This window comes from Lepisosteus platostomus, chromosome 17 (genome assembly GCF_059453375.1).
Source record: "Lepisosteus platostomus isolate fLepPlt1 chromosome 17, fLepPlt1.hap1, whole genome shotgun sequence".
In the NCBI taxonomy this organism is placed as follows: domain Eukaryota; kingdom Metazoa; phylum Chordata; class Actinopteri; order Semionotiformes; family Lepisosteidae; genus Lepisosteus; species Lepisosteus platostomus.
In genome coordinates, this window is record NC_142627.1 from 24,676,117 (window position 1) to 24,693,956 (window position 17,840).

Genomic DNA, 17,840 nt, shown 5'->3' on the forward strand with positions numbered 1-17,840 from the left:
ACTCCACCTCTTTTCTCCTTGCCTGTAGGATCAGCTCAGCTGTCCGGTCCCCTCTATACGGCGTGAATCCAGCGGGTTATACAGCGGCATCGGTACCGTTGTGTTTCAGTGACACAGAAGACGCAGAAGTCGCGCTGAGTGTCGATCTTACCGTCCAGCGATTGCACACCTGCAAGCAGGAAGCTGGAGGGGCGCAGGCCGGCAGGCGCTCTCCTGGGGATACCCCAGCACGCTGCCTGTCTTACCCCGCCTCCTCTCGGCATCGTGTCCCTGTTCGCTCTGCGCTTGAGAAGCAAAGCCGTGTGCTTTCAGTTCCACTGAAGCTAGATCCGAGGCTCTAAATCCTAGGTCCAGGAGTGTCTGTGGGTCGTGCTGTAGGTGATGGTCACACGCGTATTTTTTGCGCAGAAAAACAAGACATAACATGAAAGTAAACAACATAAACGCTACACACGAGACATCGCCATTGAAAGGCGCCATCTTGCATAATGAAACCTGATGAAGCAGTCAAGTTTTCTTCTTGAAGTAATTGTTAATTGATTCTAAATCCTGATATAGTTAAGAAAACAACCAAATTCCTAGGTGATAATTAGAAGGATAACCAAACAGTGAAGAAGCAGTAAATGAAATTTAAAAAAATAGATAAAATTCAAGACTGGGCAAACACCTGGCAGATGATGTATAATATAGACAAGTGTAGGGTTTTGCATGCGGATAGTAAAAACATAAACTATAAATATAAAAATGGCAATGGATGAGGTAGAAGAAGCTTCTTATGAAAAAGACAGTTGTTTATGTTGACACATCATTTACATGTTCTAGACATGGAGAAGCATTCAGAAATGCAAACAAAATGCTTGGGTATATAATTAAAAGTGTAGAAATTAAATAAAGGAATGCTATGTGAAAATTATATAAGATACTAGTATTTCTCTATTTTAGCATCAGTTTATAGGCTAGGCTTGCCTGAGGAAGACTAGTTAATAAAAGCAGTCTCACCCTTCCAAAGATTAACTTCTTAGTTTCAGGGAATTAATAGTTTGAATATTCAGTTAAAATTGTTGGTCTTAATAAGAGCTTGCGTACAAACAATTTATATAAGGTCAATAATCTCACAGCACAAGTCAGGGAAAATCTTTGGTTTTCAACAAAAATGCCAATAAATAAACTCTGCCAAATAATTAGTTCCAAATCTATCAAAATGCAGCTCCTTTCTTTAATTTTTTCCCATTCAATACCCAGTATCTGACAGCTTTCCGTTCATCATGGAGTATTCCAGAATCCTAAAGACTTATTGTAGGCTCGACTTGTCATCCTGTCATCTTGCTTCTCTTTCTCTTGCTTCATGTCTTTTTAAAAACAGGTTTGATGTGTTTGTAGGAATTTCTTAGGAGATTCCAGATGAAAAAGCTGCTTAACTGATTAAATACCACGTTATCTGTGTAAATATTAACATGCATATTGCCTAGTTACCACAGCCAGGGGCAGGGGACTCCCCTTCCTAATAAAAGTGGCTCTAATTAATATACCGTATATATTAATTAATTAACACACTGTAAAAAGGAAAGTTGTTTCAATAAGCAAATAGACATTTACTGATTATTTCTATTGCTTTTTTAAGTTAAATTTATTTTGCCTGAGGCCAGATTGCTGCCTGGACATTCTAATGCCTCACAAACTGAGTTTAGCCTGTCTGAGGATCTAACAAAGAGGCACATCTAGTTAAAGAGCCCACTGAAGATCTCAAAGCAAATAGGGTCATAACATGTGCCAATTAGTCCAGTACTTTTAGACTGAGGAGAATGAATCTTTAGTCTGTAGTTTCATAATGTGAAACTCTACTGCAATGGCAAGGAAAGAAAACGACATTCACAAGCAACTGAATACACAAATAATGACATATAGGAGTGTGTGATGGGAAATGTCACAATATTGGCTTGTTTTTGATGGTAATCAGATCAATTCTTCCTTGAGAAGTACAAGAAGTCACAGAAAGGACTGATGCCTTTCAGTACCGGGAGATTGTGATGAAAAGTGATAGTAAGTGTAATATTGTGACAGTTAAATAGAAACTCCAGGAACTGCATGCCTTATTTAAAAAGCACGTTCTTTTCCTTGTGAAATGCCCTAGCACACAGAGCTTCAAAAGAAACCTATCACAAGTAACTGCAACAAATTCACAAAATTATGACAAAAATCTCTTAAGTGACAGGTGTACTGACATTTTAGTGGGCAAACATGACTTGCTAATTTACATTTAGCATCATGAGAGTTCATCAATAGAAGTTTGTCTACTGTGAAAGATATGAGCTAGAAGGAGGTGTGTCCACTGCTGGAAGCAACACAGGTTATATTTCTATAATGCAAGCTTTGTACCAGGTTGCAAATGCTGTCTTCTTGGAGTCTGTTCAACTCCTTACAGAACCTGGATGAACAAGTGCCTGTTCTCTGGTTTCTAAGTCCTAGATGCTACATGTCATCCCAACTCATTCCAAAGAAGTTCAGTGGGGCCCAAGTCTAGCAAGTAGGCCATCCACAGCAACACAGTCACATGCTCAATCTGCAAGAAAGTCACTGTCATATCAGCAGTATGAGAATATGCTGTCCTGCTGAAATGTTGTCATATAAGAATTCACCTGCTGGAAGGGCAGCATGTGACTTAATCAATGTAGTGCCATGTAGTCAGGTTGCCATCAATCACATGAAGTACAAATCTGTAAAAACTAGACAGGACAATCACACTTGGACCTCTCCACTCATTGATCCGTTGTACTCAACAATTAGTGCGTTATTCTGCATATTTTAGCCACATTCAGTGATGTTGGTGATAGAAGAAGACTAGGCTTAACTGCTGACGAGTTCATCCTAGGTGTTGCTCTAAAGAATGGATGGATATACTTAGCGTCTTAGTGAAAATATACCCATAAATAAATTTTCGTGCACCTTTACGATGGCTTTTTGCTCCTAATTTTCTTCTCATGAAAACATCTTGCATTTCCACAGGCAAACCTGCGAAGCAGGCAGCCAAAATCTCCCTGCAGTATATGGGAGAGAGAGTCCAGGGAGGAGGTGGATGTATCGTCGTAAGCCGCAGTGGTGACTGGGCAGCAGAGTTCACCACCGAACGCATGGCCTGGGCGGCCATCAAGGATGATGTCATGTGCCACGGTCTGAATCCCAAGGAGGTGTTCTCTGAACAGCTTACAGAATGAGTCTTCTGGAACAAATTTGCCTAAAGACTGGCAGTCATGAGCGACAATGTGACTGAACAAACAAAATGACATGTAAATTTACACACATGTAGTGCCATTTGATATTGGTCTTTTCTGAGTACACTGGGTTTAATATTTTTTAATGCTTTGAGTACTTTTCAGTAGATTGAGTATGGAAAAGCTGCTTCCCTTATTCTCCATACATGTATATACCTCCTACTTGAGTCAATGATACTTCCTCTGTATTTGAATGATTCATTCCTTGATCTTGAGTGCATACTAATTAAACTGAAATTATTGAACATGAGTGATATAACATTAAAAATACTGTATCAATGATCCTGTCATGCAAAAGAATTATTACAGTTTTCTATTTTAAACTTACAGGAGTACTGTATTAGTAAGAAATGACTGTTTCATAAAAATATATTGCAAAGGCTTGCACAATATAACCTCAGGAAAAGAACAACGAAATTAACAAGTTTTGAAAAAAGTCACATAACATCCATCAGAAAAGCTATCGAAATGGAGTTTGTAACAAAAGTTCGGGAAGTATGATAACAACCAAGTTCAATCAGACTTGGCTGTCAGTAATTATCAATCACTCCTGACGTCATTTCCTCTCCTAAAACATTATAAATACTGTGTGCGATTCCCTTCTCTCCCTCACATACGTCTTTTTGAACCCCACCTCCACCTCTGCAGCTGCCCCTGGGTCACTCCTCACTCTGCAGGGGGTCCCAACCTCCTCCTCCTCTGCCCAGGTGGTCAGCCCTCAGCCAAGCGGGTTCAGCCACATTTTGACTAAAGACTACAGAATCCTTTCAGTATGCTGAATTCTTGGGTGTTGTTATTCCTAGTGAAGTCAGTTTAAATAAATCAATTTGAAGATTTGAGAGATTTAAAACAAGACGAGGACTCAGATCAGGACTCAAAGTATTCCTGATCTCAAGAGTACTCCACTGCTTTGGTGGAACAGACACAGGACCCCTGCCACCCACACTGTGTAATCTGGATGTAGAATAAATGAGTCCTTAGGCACGCGAAATGCAGTTTGGAGAGTAATTTATCAGATCAGAAATACGACAAGAAGAATTCATCTTTGATGCCTTGAATGTCGAAAGCTATTTTATTTCATGAACAAGTTTTATTTAAATGATCAAAATAAACACAGAACAACTTAAAAATGACCATACTGTAAAACCTCAATATAAATTACTTTTCTCCCGAAACTATGAGAGACCATTTCATCCACGTTCGCAGACCATATTTGCCTATTGGATGGGCTGTGCAGTATGAGTGTAACAGCAGGCACCCACTGTACATCTTTTCTCACAGATCGACTTCACCCGACCTGCTTCCCTCTGTAGCAAAGGCATAGCTCGGATAACAAAGAGTTCATTTGTCTTTGTAGAAGTGCATCATGGGTTACACTTTAGTAATTCAGTTTCCATAACGAAAGCGTTAGATGTACATTGTGTGTACTACTGTATTATTGTTATGAGAGCAGTGCCTATATGTATGACTATACCAATAGTCATGGTTATACATTTATTTTTTTGGCCTCAATCTTATCACTGGATGGTTACAAAATATGTTTAACATGTGCTATGCAATTTGTAAACACAAAAACAACCACTCCAATATTGTTTTAGTATGCAATACTACACTTTTTCCAAAATGTACAATGAAAATGTAATACAGAAGAATCATTTTCATGTGTTAAAGGAGTATTTGTAAACTATTATCGTAAAGCATGTTAGATTATTTATTGAAATTGCTAGTTATGTAGAAATCTGAAATGCACAATTTCAGAATCCAAGGTAAAAATGATTAAATTATATTTTATTTCCTTCAGTAAAATAATTTTCCTTTGAACTGAGCATAGACCTCACATACAAAGCTCACCCGCAGAGTTCGAAGGAAACAAATGTTTACTAGAGAAAGTAAGGTTATTGCTGTCAAGGTCAAACAGCAGTCAGAAGAATTTTTGAAGTTTTTAATAAAGAAGAATCAATGATCAAGTGAAATTCTGCCCTGTGGGCTAACATTTGCAAATGTTTCACACAGAAAAGCAACAAAAGCAACATTCATCTATTTTCTTTCAAATACTCATGTAGCGGCAAAGCTTATTAAAATACAGGAATTAAGTCTCCTGCTCCCTTGCCAGTCCCTCTGTCTGTCTATCTCAGTGGTGCTGGATACAGAGAGGCCATTCTATTTGGTTCACATTTAAGGTGTTTTTCTAGCTGATAGAGTGTCCTGATAAGGAACAACTCCCAATGCTGAAATTCTCCAGCAACCCTGATATATGGTCATCTCTGGCACCTTACTGTCTGAGAGATTCCAAGGGAGAGTCTCATCCCAAGTTGTTTACAACCCTAATGTCAGAGAGCATGGTTACTCATCCTCCACCTACAGTAGATCAGCCAATCAGGAACTGGTAGGGCAGGGTAACCCCACGTGGGTCTCGAATGCCCACGGAACTTTCAACCAATGAACGACCGTAGTTCCTCCAGGTAAAACAGGTAGCACAGGGCTCCTCCAGGGCTCCTCCTAGACTTTCTCAGACTCAGCTCGGACAACCACGTAATGGCCAGTGCGTCCGAGTGCCAGGACTTTCCCTTGTTCTAAGAGTGATCAACCTGATCAACGAGTGAACTACGGTCAGAACTGTGGACAGCTGAATCTCAGGATTCAGGACTCGCGCTACATCAGGAACGAACCGGTCTTCTTCTTGTCTAAAGAGTGTGACCTGCTTGGACCCGCAGTCATTTTTCTCCTGTGCACAAACTCTGCTAGTAAGCCAGAACTAACTAGCCGGTCTTCAGAGAGCCCACTGCTAGAGCATTGCAGCAGGAATCTCTCCCACTTCTCTCCAGCTGCAACAGCACTGCCCGTCACTGGGCCAGAGAGCGCCTATTGGACACGGCAACAGTCTGCCACTGTTCCTTTGTGTCTGTGGGAGATCTGAGTCCCCACAGACTGGATGAGTACTCAACATTCTGCATTACAGCTCGAGAATTAAATTGTTACCCCGACCACAGTTGATATAAATTTAATTTCTATGAGTGATGTACTTGCTTTTGAGTATCTAGTGTAGAAGTTGTAATCCAAGTTCATTTATGAAACGGTATAAATGAATGATATACTGAATGTATGTCCCTCTTGGTTTGTAACTCTTCGTAATTGAATATATACCTTTTATATTCTGCTAACCCTCACGATAAGATCTGTTATGTTTATGCATATTTTATGTATTAATAAATGGATTGTCGTGTATTAGTATCCGTGTGTGCGTTGCTGTTATCCCGCTAGGTCGCTCTTCTAATAGCCAAAGAATCATTTTGTGACTTACTGCTACAATTAATAATTGTCCCAGTAAAAGCACAAAACCCTACATTTACTGGTGCCCCGTGAGAGGATGCCTACACTCATCTTGATAATTCATGTACCATTCCTCAGGGAGGCCATGTGGCTTATGAACAGTAAAACCCACAAAGTATCAATCTGGAAAGAAGAACTTTTCAAACTCAAAAATATTTCTGCAGTGAAACGATGATCCAGCAGAAACATGTTGATTTCTGGGGATATTAATCCTGGTCCAATTAAAGCATTCCAAAAAGAGTTAAAGTTACTGTTTGTAATCACTTTCGTAACTTAGGTCTTCTGTGTTTTCAGTAGTGTTTAAGGCAATTATGCAATAACACTTTCAGAAAATTAACAATAATGCCTGTGGTAATTACCGCCTGTGGTAACGACAAACCAAGAGAAAGCAGGAACAGTTAAAATCCTCAGCTGGCCAAGAAAACCTATTAGGTTTGTTTCCTGCTTGACATTTTCATCAATTTCTGGAACAAAGTGCTAAAGAGATGGGTAGTAATTATTTTATTTCAAATATATAGACCTATTTTGCTGGAGCAATAGCCTTAAATAAGTCTGTATTGTTTTACAATGCCCCATCGGGGGTATCTGTAAAGCCGCAGTATCGTAAAACCGAGGAGCCTCGCAATGGAGGTGGAGTACGGAAGAAAAAAGTGAGCTGGAAAAATCAATACAATATCGCATTCATCTCTGGGTGGGCTCCAGGTTTGTTTATTTGCTTGTGAAATGTCATCCTCTCTCCCTTCGGCTGCATCTGTTTTGAATGTGGAGGTGGCTGATCAGATGTGGAGAAGGTTATCTGGAGGAAAGTTCTAGGTGGGTGTTTCTGAGAAAAAAATGTCTTTTTGCCTATCAGATAAGCATTTCAAAAGTGGTGAAAGAGATGTCATGGCAAGTATAAAAGAAGAAAATAGCTCTGGCAACTGTAAAGAAGGATGCACTGGTAAATAACTTCTGCGACTCTTCAGTCTTAATTCAAAGTCAATCTTGTGAAGCCTGAGGGTCATTCAGATTCTTTTCCATTTGTGTTGTTTAATTGAACATGAATAATTTAACTGACTTAAATGAATGCCTTCCTAGGCCTTACTCTGGAACATATTTAGAAACACGGACATTAACAGCTATGAAAATGTGAGCTGGGAAGACAAAACGCTGGCTGTATGTACGGTGTCTGTCGCCACGGTCAGAAGCCTTCCTCTACTACCCCGCTGAGTAAAGGCCTCCTCGGGACCTCTCCACCTGTCCTGACATCCCTTTGCACATTTCCAGGTCACAGTGGCAAAGCTTCTGATCTTGTCTTCCTGTCTAATATGTTGTCATCTTCTCAGCCATCCCCTGACTCTTGGGATTCATTCCATTGCTGGTTTCAGCCTGTTCTTCCTGAAATGTATCCTGCCCATTGCCATTTTACCCTTTTCACTCTTTCAGTAATGTAGCTGGTCTTTTCTTGCTCTCAGATCCATTTCTTTCTTTTTCTGTCTTCTGTTATCCCCAGAGTGCATCACGTCGTGTCTCTCTTTGTTTGGAGTTTTTCACATTTAAATGACTGGGTTTCACAGCCATGGGTCAGTTCCGGCAGGATGTATCAGTAGACAATTGCCCATTCCAGTACATTAATTTCATTATAACACTGAGAGCATGAAAAGGCAACAAATTGTGTAAGAACCAACAGCACTCAGAGTATGCTAATGGTGAACATCATCAGCAATCCACAAGTGACACAGTTCTATATAAATAAAAAATAATAAATAAAATATTTCCTGTTCATATCCTAAAAATATTAAACAAACTTAATAAAATTAAGCGTTAAAGATCCGACAAAGGTGTTAAAGATCAGACAGAAATGTTGCATATTTGCCAGCAGTCATATCACCCTGCAACTCACAACTGGCAACTCACTGAAGCTAAGCAGGTGTGAGGTTGCTGCTGGAAAAGGTGTTAGTGGGGCCAGCAGGGGGCACTCACCCTGCGGTCTGTGTTGGTCCTAATGCCCCAGTATAGTGACGGGGACACTATACTGTAAAAGGGCGCCATCCTTCAGATGATACCGAGGTCCTGACTCTCTGTGGTCATTAAAAATCCCAGGGCATTGTTCAAAAAGGATAGGAGTGTTACCCCGGCATCATGGCCATAGTTCCCCGTGGCCCTTACCAATCATGGCCACCTGATAACCCCAATCTCTGAACTGGCTTCATCACTCTGCTCTCCTCCCCACTGAGAGCTGGTGTGTGGGGGGCATATTGGTGCACTCTGGCTGCCATTGCATCATCGGGGTGGGGCTGCACACTGCTGGTGGTGGAGGGGAGTCCCCATCACCTGTACAGCGCTTTGAGTGGAGTGTCCAGAAAAGCGCTATATAAGTGTAAGAATTATTATTTTATTTAATGATGGGGTTTGTATCATTTCTATGTCCTCTGACAGAAGGACTTATTACCCTTCCATGCCTACTTTGAGGCTATTTATGTCTTTCAAACCCATTGCTTGTTTTTCTGTTAATAAAACATACAAAATAGCAAGGCCAGCAGGATAACACTGAATTGGAAAGTTAAGATAGCATTACATATTGATAATGCCTGATCTTCTTTGCAAATTTGTGACTGATGGTAGTTTACATTTCACCATGTTTCCCTGTGCTACAGTATTTAAGTTTTTTTTTGTCATTTCCTCATTTTACACTCTCTGCCATAGACCTGCATCCACAGAGTGCATTCATCATATATATATAAATATTTCTATTATTTATATATTATAAAATATTTTATTGGCTTTTGTGTATGCTTGTTATACATTTTATTTATTCCAAAGTAGTTCATTGTATTCTTATACAATTTATGATACTGAATTCAGCAGGTGTTTATAACAGATGATCTTAATTTGTGTTAGAAATTTCCCTTTTACTGGTCCTGACATTTTTGCAAGATTGAAGATTTGAAGATTGCAAACAAATCAGGTTTCTTCAGAAATATTGTCACCTGGCTGAACTTTGTCATGAAAAAATAAAATTGAGTCTGATTATATTTACTAATAAAGGGGGAAAGAAATGACCTAATAGTAAAAGAATAAATAACTTCAATTCATTTTGAGTTAAAATACATTTCTGTATTCAGAGCTTTGGCTTATTAAATTTGAAAGTGTTACAGCGTTGCCAGGTTACACTGAAATTGAAATAAAACAGATTTAATCAACATGATCATGAGATGGGCAAACAGTGTGTTGATTTTTTTCTCTTGGCAAACATTCTCATTTAAGGGTCATTTCAAATCTATTTTTTAACAACCCAAAGATGCTATTAAAATGAAATCTTGCACACTGTCTTGTTAAAGGGTTGCAACTGCAGTGTATCCACAGGAAGTTTAACGACAGTATGGTGCATTGGTCATTATCAAAACCTGCTTTGGCCCTCCTGTCATTGCTAACATAGCCATGTCTTCAGTCCGGCTGTTGCTTTAAGGCAATCAGTAGCTCGGACCAATTCATCAATTGCTTAGGTTGCCCTTGGCAGCACCAGCTGTGCAAAGCAAAAACCTACTATATCCCAGAAGGCCTGATCAGGGAAAATAGTAGTAAAAAATGAAGTGCTGTCCAAACAAGCCCATGACTCAGAGGGCTCACATGTAATCTTGCAGAAAGAACATGGCCTGGGGTGAGAGATACATTTGCCTGGAGGAAACATCATGTGTTTCTACCAGAGCTCCTCTCTTGTTTCTACAGTAGCTGCACATCATTGCACGATACTTTTTTTATAATTCATTATGACGAGCTGATGTGGAAAAGAGAGAAAGAAGGAATGTAAGTATTACTTAGGTGACAGGGTAAACTGAGTGTTATTCATCAGATACAGATACCTGACACTATCTTCTGGTCCATTTTGGTACGGGAAGTGATAAAATAAATTGTTCTACGTGTCCAATTAGGTTGGGCCCTGACTATCAGCAAGGAAGCATCAAAGGAAGAGGGACTGGACGGAGAGGCAGACTGGGATGGACCTGGGGCCCTGGTCAAGTTCCAAACCTGGGATCCAGATCTGCGTGGACCGTGTTCATGTGGGTTTCCTCCAGGTGCTCCGGTCTCTCCCACAATCCGAGGACACGTGGGAACGTTGGCCCTTGTGTGAGCATGTGCTTGTCTGTGTGTTCCCTGCAATAGACTGGTGTCCCTTCCAGGGTGTATCCTGCCTTGTGCTCATCGCTTGTCAGATAGATTCTGGCTCCCCTGCAGCCCTGAACTGGATGAGCAGTTAGAAAATGAACGGATGGATTTATTTGTCAATTTATTTTAGTTAACAACAGCATCCGAGACCTTCGTGTTATGTTAAAATGCATATGCATTTGGTGTGTGAATTATACATTCCTCTTACTTTATAAATCCTCTTTCACCACTGGCAATAAACATATTAGCATTCACAGTGTGGTGTGCAGCCCAGCCAGTGTGATGTCCATACCCGGGAACAGGAGTTAACTGCAGCAGATGTTTATTCTAGGTAGAGGGACTACTATGCCTTGAAACTGAAAGGCAATTGGTGAAAAATACATCAAAAAGATGTCTGGTGAAGAATCCTCAGGAGCTGAAAGTTGTGTTTTTTATTTCTCTCTACGTTTCAGTGTGGAATTAACCTCTACTTGCTCTTCTGCAGCCCACACACTGATGGAGCTTCCCACTCAAACCTCTTGTGTAATCATTACATCAGTCTTTCAATTTAACAGCACTTTTAAAATCCTGCCTGTCTCCTAGTGTCAGTGTGAACACAGTGAGCCATATGTCCACCCTCATTCTAGGTCCAGCATGTAAGTCCTAAGTTTCAGAGGTTTAAAGTTCAACTGCATAGTTCTTTCAAGGCTGTATTGTTGTTAATGAATACTTCAGTTTTCATTTCATCTTGTTTATCTGACCTGAGTGGTGACATCATGCTCCCTTTTCTTTACAACCTGCTTTTCCAGCAGAATACATTTACACAGGCCTGTTTGATTGTTTTCTTGCTACTGAAAATGCAGAGAAAAATATCTTTAAAATATCTTGGTAAAGTGCAGCATCAATACACCTACATTGTGTAAGAGAAATATCTGGGGTTCAAAATAAGAAATAGTAACATAAAGAATAATCAAAATGTAAATTTAACTCTAAGTATACTTTAGCCTTAACAATAGTCAAAGAATATTCATACTTGTTAAGATTAATTTCTCTTCTCCAGATTTTAAAGAGATCTCAGAGGCCCAAGCCAGAATTTGTAATACTTTCTCTTGCCTAACACACAGGTCCTCCAATGCCAGTGATATATTAGGTGTAGGAGGTGGGGGATTACTGTAGCAATCAAAATTGCAACTGTAAATTGTGAGAGTGCTTGACGACTTTTAGGAACCAATCAAACACAATAATTTACAGTCTCACACAGATTGTAGATAAACAATATACAATTATTGATATAAAACCAGAAACAGGCATACCAAACAACGATCACAAGATAAAGATCATAAGAAAATGCAGTAAATGCTTTGCTCCTACATAGACATTGGTGGTGTTCATCCTATTCAGTAAAAGGAACACATTGGGCATTAATGGTTCAAACAAAGCTTTGGAACACTTGGGAGACAAATACCTGGAAAACAGACAAAACATTCTAACAATACAATGGACATAGCATAAGAAGCAATCAGTAAATCAATAAAAGAGAAAGGATACAGTAAAAGGTAAGAAAATGAAACAAGAATTGTATAGGAAAATATATATGATAGATAGGAAAGATACAATGAAACATAACTGGAAGCAAAACACTTTAAAAAAAATTACGTTTGCATAGATTGCCTCTGGGTGCTCTGGTGTCCTCCCACTGTCACCACTCTGGTAGGTTAATTGGCTTCTGGGAGAACTGGCCCAGGTGTGTGTGTGTGAGCCCTGTGAATGACTGGCGTCCTGTCTGTGTCACGATTGTCGGAAAGGATGAACCGTGGAATGGCAGGAGAGCGTAAAAGACCCTATGCGTAGCGGCGAGACGGGGGTTAGCCCGGGCTCAGCTGTTCAGGGAATGCCCTATAGAAACCTATCCCCTCAGGCAGGAGACGTGGGGCGACCTGGTGCTAGGCAGATCTCAGGACATCCGTACTTCAATGCTGAGTGAAGGCAAATGAAAGACCCGGACATATATAGCCCCAGAGAGAGAGACACCGGAAGGACAGCAGAGCACCGGAAACAAGAGACAGGACAGAGTAGGAGCGCCCTCTGGCTGCAGAGGGTGTGACAGTCTGGGGTGTTCAGGTGTGCTCGCAAGAGAACTTGGATAGAAAACTTTTTGTGTTTTTCTGACATGATGGTTCAAACTGACACAAAAGAGGTATGATTATTCTATGTAATGCTCCTTTTGAGCATTTTTAATTTGCAGATCAATGTTATCAATTTATCTAGTTTCTGGTCTCAGCATATGGCAGGTGAAAAATATTGTAAATTGTTCATCAGACAGAAGTTTTGGATGATTAAGAAGTTTGAACGATAAACTTTAGAGAAGCAGTTGTGATTAAAATAATTATGCTTAATTATGATTAATAAATGACACACCTTTACTATAAACATCAACAACAGGAAGCCAATACTCTCCAAGAAGTGCTGACAAACCAAGCTGCTTCTTTTGTTAGTCACAAGGCCATTGGCACTGTGTGAATACCAGGCAAAACATCAAATTATATAACTCAGTCAAAGAATCTCTGAAGCACCTAACAAATTTAATAAAATCACAATATTCTTCATTTGCAGTACAAGCTAATGTAATATAGTAGCCCTTAAGGGGGAAAACAAAAGCATTTATCGGAAGAATTGAAATGTGCAGGAAAATTTGATGTTGATCAAAACCAGTATATTCTTTCCATAACTCTATGAAATTCTCTTTAAACTGGAATACAAAAACTACTTCTGCATGACATTCTTTGATTGATTCAAGTAATTGAATGAGGCATTCAGTAGAATGAAAATAACCCATGTGAACCCTTTATAACCCAAAAACAACAGAATGCATCCACATCACACCCAAATCTCCACATAATACCAAACAATAGCCCTTTTGCCCACTACAGCAAAGAACTACAACATCGACTCTCTAAGTTCATTATCCCTCACCCCATCCAAAAAAGAGAATAAAATAACATCAGATTTTTTATTATAACACACGACAGTATAGGTTAGGTTTTGCACATAAAGAAACTGGGCTCTCTTAAATTGTTTATTGTTAGCAGAGCAGTTAATGCAGATTTGAAGTGAGTGATGGAAATTAAAGAGGAAACATGTGTCAATATTAGTTAATATCAGCAGTTAGGAATCAGTCTGCTATTGTATAGTTCTTGGCCAGCTCATAAAAGAGCTGCTGTGATGTTTAAATTTAAAGCAATCAATGAAGAACATCTTCTAAGCTCTTATTTAGTGGTTTTATTTTCCAGACTGGTGGCTGCTTGATGATAGAAAACCGCGTGTAACAAAAGGGTGGTGTAAAAGAGAATTTCAGAAGAATGACAAATTGTAATCTCATGCTTCCACTCTCTCATATAAATACTTGCCTGCTTCTGCTTCCCTTTGCTCACATTGTTTCGAGAAGCGATTCGGTCCTGTCAGCGACAGACGATCTTTCCCCCACTGTTTCTTTTCCAATCTCCTCCTGGTGTTCAGTTGGTGTGATGCTGGCCCTCAACTCATTCCCCCCAGCAGGTTTCATCCCGCACTGATCAAGAACACCATAATCCTGTTTGTCCTCAGGGCCATCACCTTACCTGATAGTTTTTTTTCTTTTAGGGGTTCAAACCATCTTTTCTTAATTGTAGCAACCACGCAAGTAGTAACTCTTTCCCGGTTACTCTTCTACATCAGAACATCAGCCTCCATCAGCCTCAGGCTACTTTTTCTGGGTCACCACATCATCTTCCGCTGCCCCTCTACAGAATCCCAATCTCAGACTATGTAGTGTTTGTTGCCTCTACTGCCACCTTTTTGCTCAACAGCTTTCCATCACCTGCAACAAACACGTTTCTCATTAACTCCAAGTCAACGACACACACTAAAATATTAAGCACAATATCCCTTTATAGTCATCGTCCCATCTCATTGAAACTTCTGAAAACTCTTGGGATCTTTCATGCCTCAGTTTGCTCCCACCAGGATTATCCACAGAGGGATTATATAAGGTTCGTCAACCCTTGTCCTAGAGATCTGTAGTCTTTTCTGGATTTCATTGCAGATGAACTCTTAATAACTAAATTGAATCAATCAGTTGCTTATCTGGGAGCAGACAACATGCTTTCCAGATATCTGCTCATTGACCATTTAGGGCTCATTGACCATATAAAACCAGAGGTTATCTGGCTCTCCAAGATCAGGGTTGCAGACCCTAGCCCTAAATTGTGTTTTCAGTGTTAAGACTGAAATCTAATTCTCAAAGGAAAGGGCAAATTAATTCTTAAAATTACATTTTCTTACCGTAAAGTATTCTAATCAAGCAATTCCTTTGTATATTATGAATATATTTGATTTTAGTGAATTCTTCTGTATTTGTTTTGCATTGTGTTTATATCTCAAAGCAAAATCCACAAGTAAGAATATTATTGTTTTGAACCAAATTACCCAATTTTTATTTATTATTTCCTTTTAAAGTTACCTTTCAGGATGTAAAATTCCTTTCCTTATCTTGCTGTGCTTCAAGGCAAGATTCTATGTCATCTGTTCATATATGCACTCTAACTTTTATAAAATATACATGAACTCTAGATCCATAATTCCAGCTTTGATGCAGGATAGCAAATGTGGTAAGATTAAAATGCCTCCAAGTCCTTTCAAAATGTATTATTGAGAGCAGATGCTGATGTCCCCATTGTTAGATGAAAAAAAATTTAAATTGCAAACATCCTCTGGAAACAAGGTTTTGCATAAAATAAGCTGGAATGAATCAGTCACATACTGAGCTGGTAAGGATATACAGTTAGTATAACTGTTGAAAGTAAGCACCGCAAATTCAACTTTCAGCTATAAGCAATAAAACAGGCCCAGAGTAAAATCATTACGGGTGAACCCAAAATTTCAAAGAAATCATCAAACCTTGGATTCTCTGCAGCACAAACAGAAGGATCATCATCGATCAGTGGCTGACTTCAGAAGCCTCTTCTGGTGCTCTGTCAGAAACGACATAAAGGATTGCAGTAGCAAGCAGTTCAACCCCACAGACTGCACACAGCTAGTGAACCAAAGCTAAACCTGTAGCACATTCCCTTAATTGTACTGTTTTAAAATAAGAAAGTAGTACAGTAGCTTCTGCAGGTAAGGTAAGTGTTAGATTTCAACTGGTAATGAGGATTGTCCAAAAAAATAAGACCCATATCCAACAATGCAGTTATCTTTATCTACACCTCCCTCTCAGGATATTTTTTTCTTCTGGTTTGTATTGATCAAAATTCAATACTTGACACCATCAGATACCTCAGGTTTCTGTACAAAGCAAACAGGAATGGAACCCAAACAAAATCTAACAAAGACATAAAAAACCTTAAATTTGAGCACCTCTGAAAAGCACAGTGTAGCTCATTAGTTTTGCAGATGCAGTGTGTTTAGCAAGCCTGAATTGATAGCCTGTGCTTGCACTGTTTTTGTTCATGAGTGTGCATGGCAGCTTTAGACCAAGTTTATTATCAGCATTGACCATAAATTGATTATTCACTTTTACTTAGAGTGCCTTTGCTTTTAAAATTTTCCCTTTGCCGTAACGGGTGTGGTGATGGTAAAGAGCCAGGGAAAAGGTAAAGAAGTGTTTAGAAGTCTAGAATTCTGCCCAGAGGCTTGTGGGTAATTCCAGGAGCACACAGCATAAACTGATGATTTCATGGGTAAAATAGGTCATTCTTATTGTTTTAAAATGTTTTGTAAGTTTTTTTTTGGATAAAATACTAATCATACCAGAAATCTTCAGAAAAGACCATGATAAGAAAGGTGATGTGAGAACAGATTGGCCTTGTGGAAGATAAAATTAATGTTTCATGGACTGGGGTCTTTGTCCAACAGTGGTTTGAAAAAGGATGATGATATTTTAAAATCACTGAAATTGATTTTGAATTGTGGCATCAGAAGTAACATTCACTTACCTCCAGTTACACTTCAAAACATTCCTCAAGTGCTATGTGTGGTCTGTTAAAAAAATGAGTGATCTAAAAGTGTAAGCTTTTCTGAATACACGCTACTTATGGACTCATGTTTGGAAATGAAATTGTTCTTGTAAATGTTGCCTTGCCCAGCTCACATCAAGTGCTGTTCATAAAGATAAAAGGGTTCCTGAGAGTGATCTTTCTCATAATATGAAGTCAGTGGATCTGTATTGCTTACCTGTAGCAATGCCAACATGAAAGAAGTTTATAATTGTATGTTTTTTTTCTTGGTCTTTTAAAAACGTTTTGTTTGACTGAAAAACAGATTCTTAACCTGAAGGTCTCTGGGTTTTCTTTTTAATTGTGCAGACAACAGCATGTTTTACAAATATTTTTCTCAAGGTATAGCAGACCCATCTCTGCATAACTGTGTATTATTGGTCATAATCAATAAGAGAAAGCTTTACATTATCAAAATAGCATTTATATATCATATTAAACAACCCGGAAAAGTAAGAAATGGATACTGCTTGTCGAACAGTCCTTTTATTTAAAAGCTGAAACATTAGCAACCTGAGCATATGGTAAAGCACCAGAAATGCCCTAATGATTTGTTTCAGAAAGCATATTAAATTGTGTTTATTGAAGCAAAATGTAGTTTAAAATAATAGCTCAACAAAGGGACTTTCGAATTGAATACTGCTTTTCTAAAAAGTAGTTTTTTTCTGTTATACTGTACCATTTTATTCTTCCTCTTTGAGAACACTTGCTATTCAGTGCCACACAAAGTCACAAAGCAAATGCCAATAATTCTATCACCAAGTGCCATTGGAAATCATACCTTTTTCAGATGTCAGAATTCATTTGCAGGCTTTATTGGAATAATACATTTTAATGGAAGCAGAAGCCATTGACTGGACACAGCTGATTAACCTCAGAAGATGACTTATCATAATTTGTTATGCAAGAGGACACACTAATTAATTCCATATTGTATGTAAAGGCTATTTACCATTATATGAAAATTCAAATGCAAATTCAAATAACACCAGATGAGATATTTCATACTGGAATAAAAAAAAATTGAGAGTTTTGTGTTTTGTTTTTCTAGAACAGGTTCCTAGAGTGGAAAATTTGGAGATAT

General features: G+C 38.9%; 1 protein-coding gene across 2 annotated transcripts in view; it reads left to right on the forward strand.

Moving 5' to 3' along the window:
- The window catches only part of LOC148646447 (isoaspartyl peptidase/L-asparaginase), a 46,466-nt gene extending 42,915 nt beyond the window's left edge, over nucleotides 1-3,551 (forward strand). For both annotated transcript variants that reach the window (XM_088610804.1, XM_088610805.1), the window contains exon 7: nucleotides 3,004-3,551. In XM_088610804.1, the coding sequence (XP_088466930.1) occupies nucleotides 3,004-3,212 (209 nt within the window). In that variant the 3' untranslated portion in view covers nucleotides 3,213-3,551. The remainder of the gene's footprint in view (nucleotides 1-3,003) is intronic.
- Nucleotides 3,552-17,840: the final 14,289 nt, after the last annotated feature.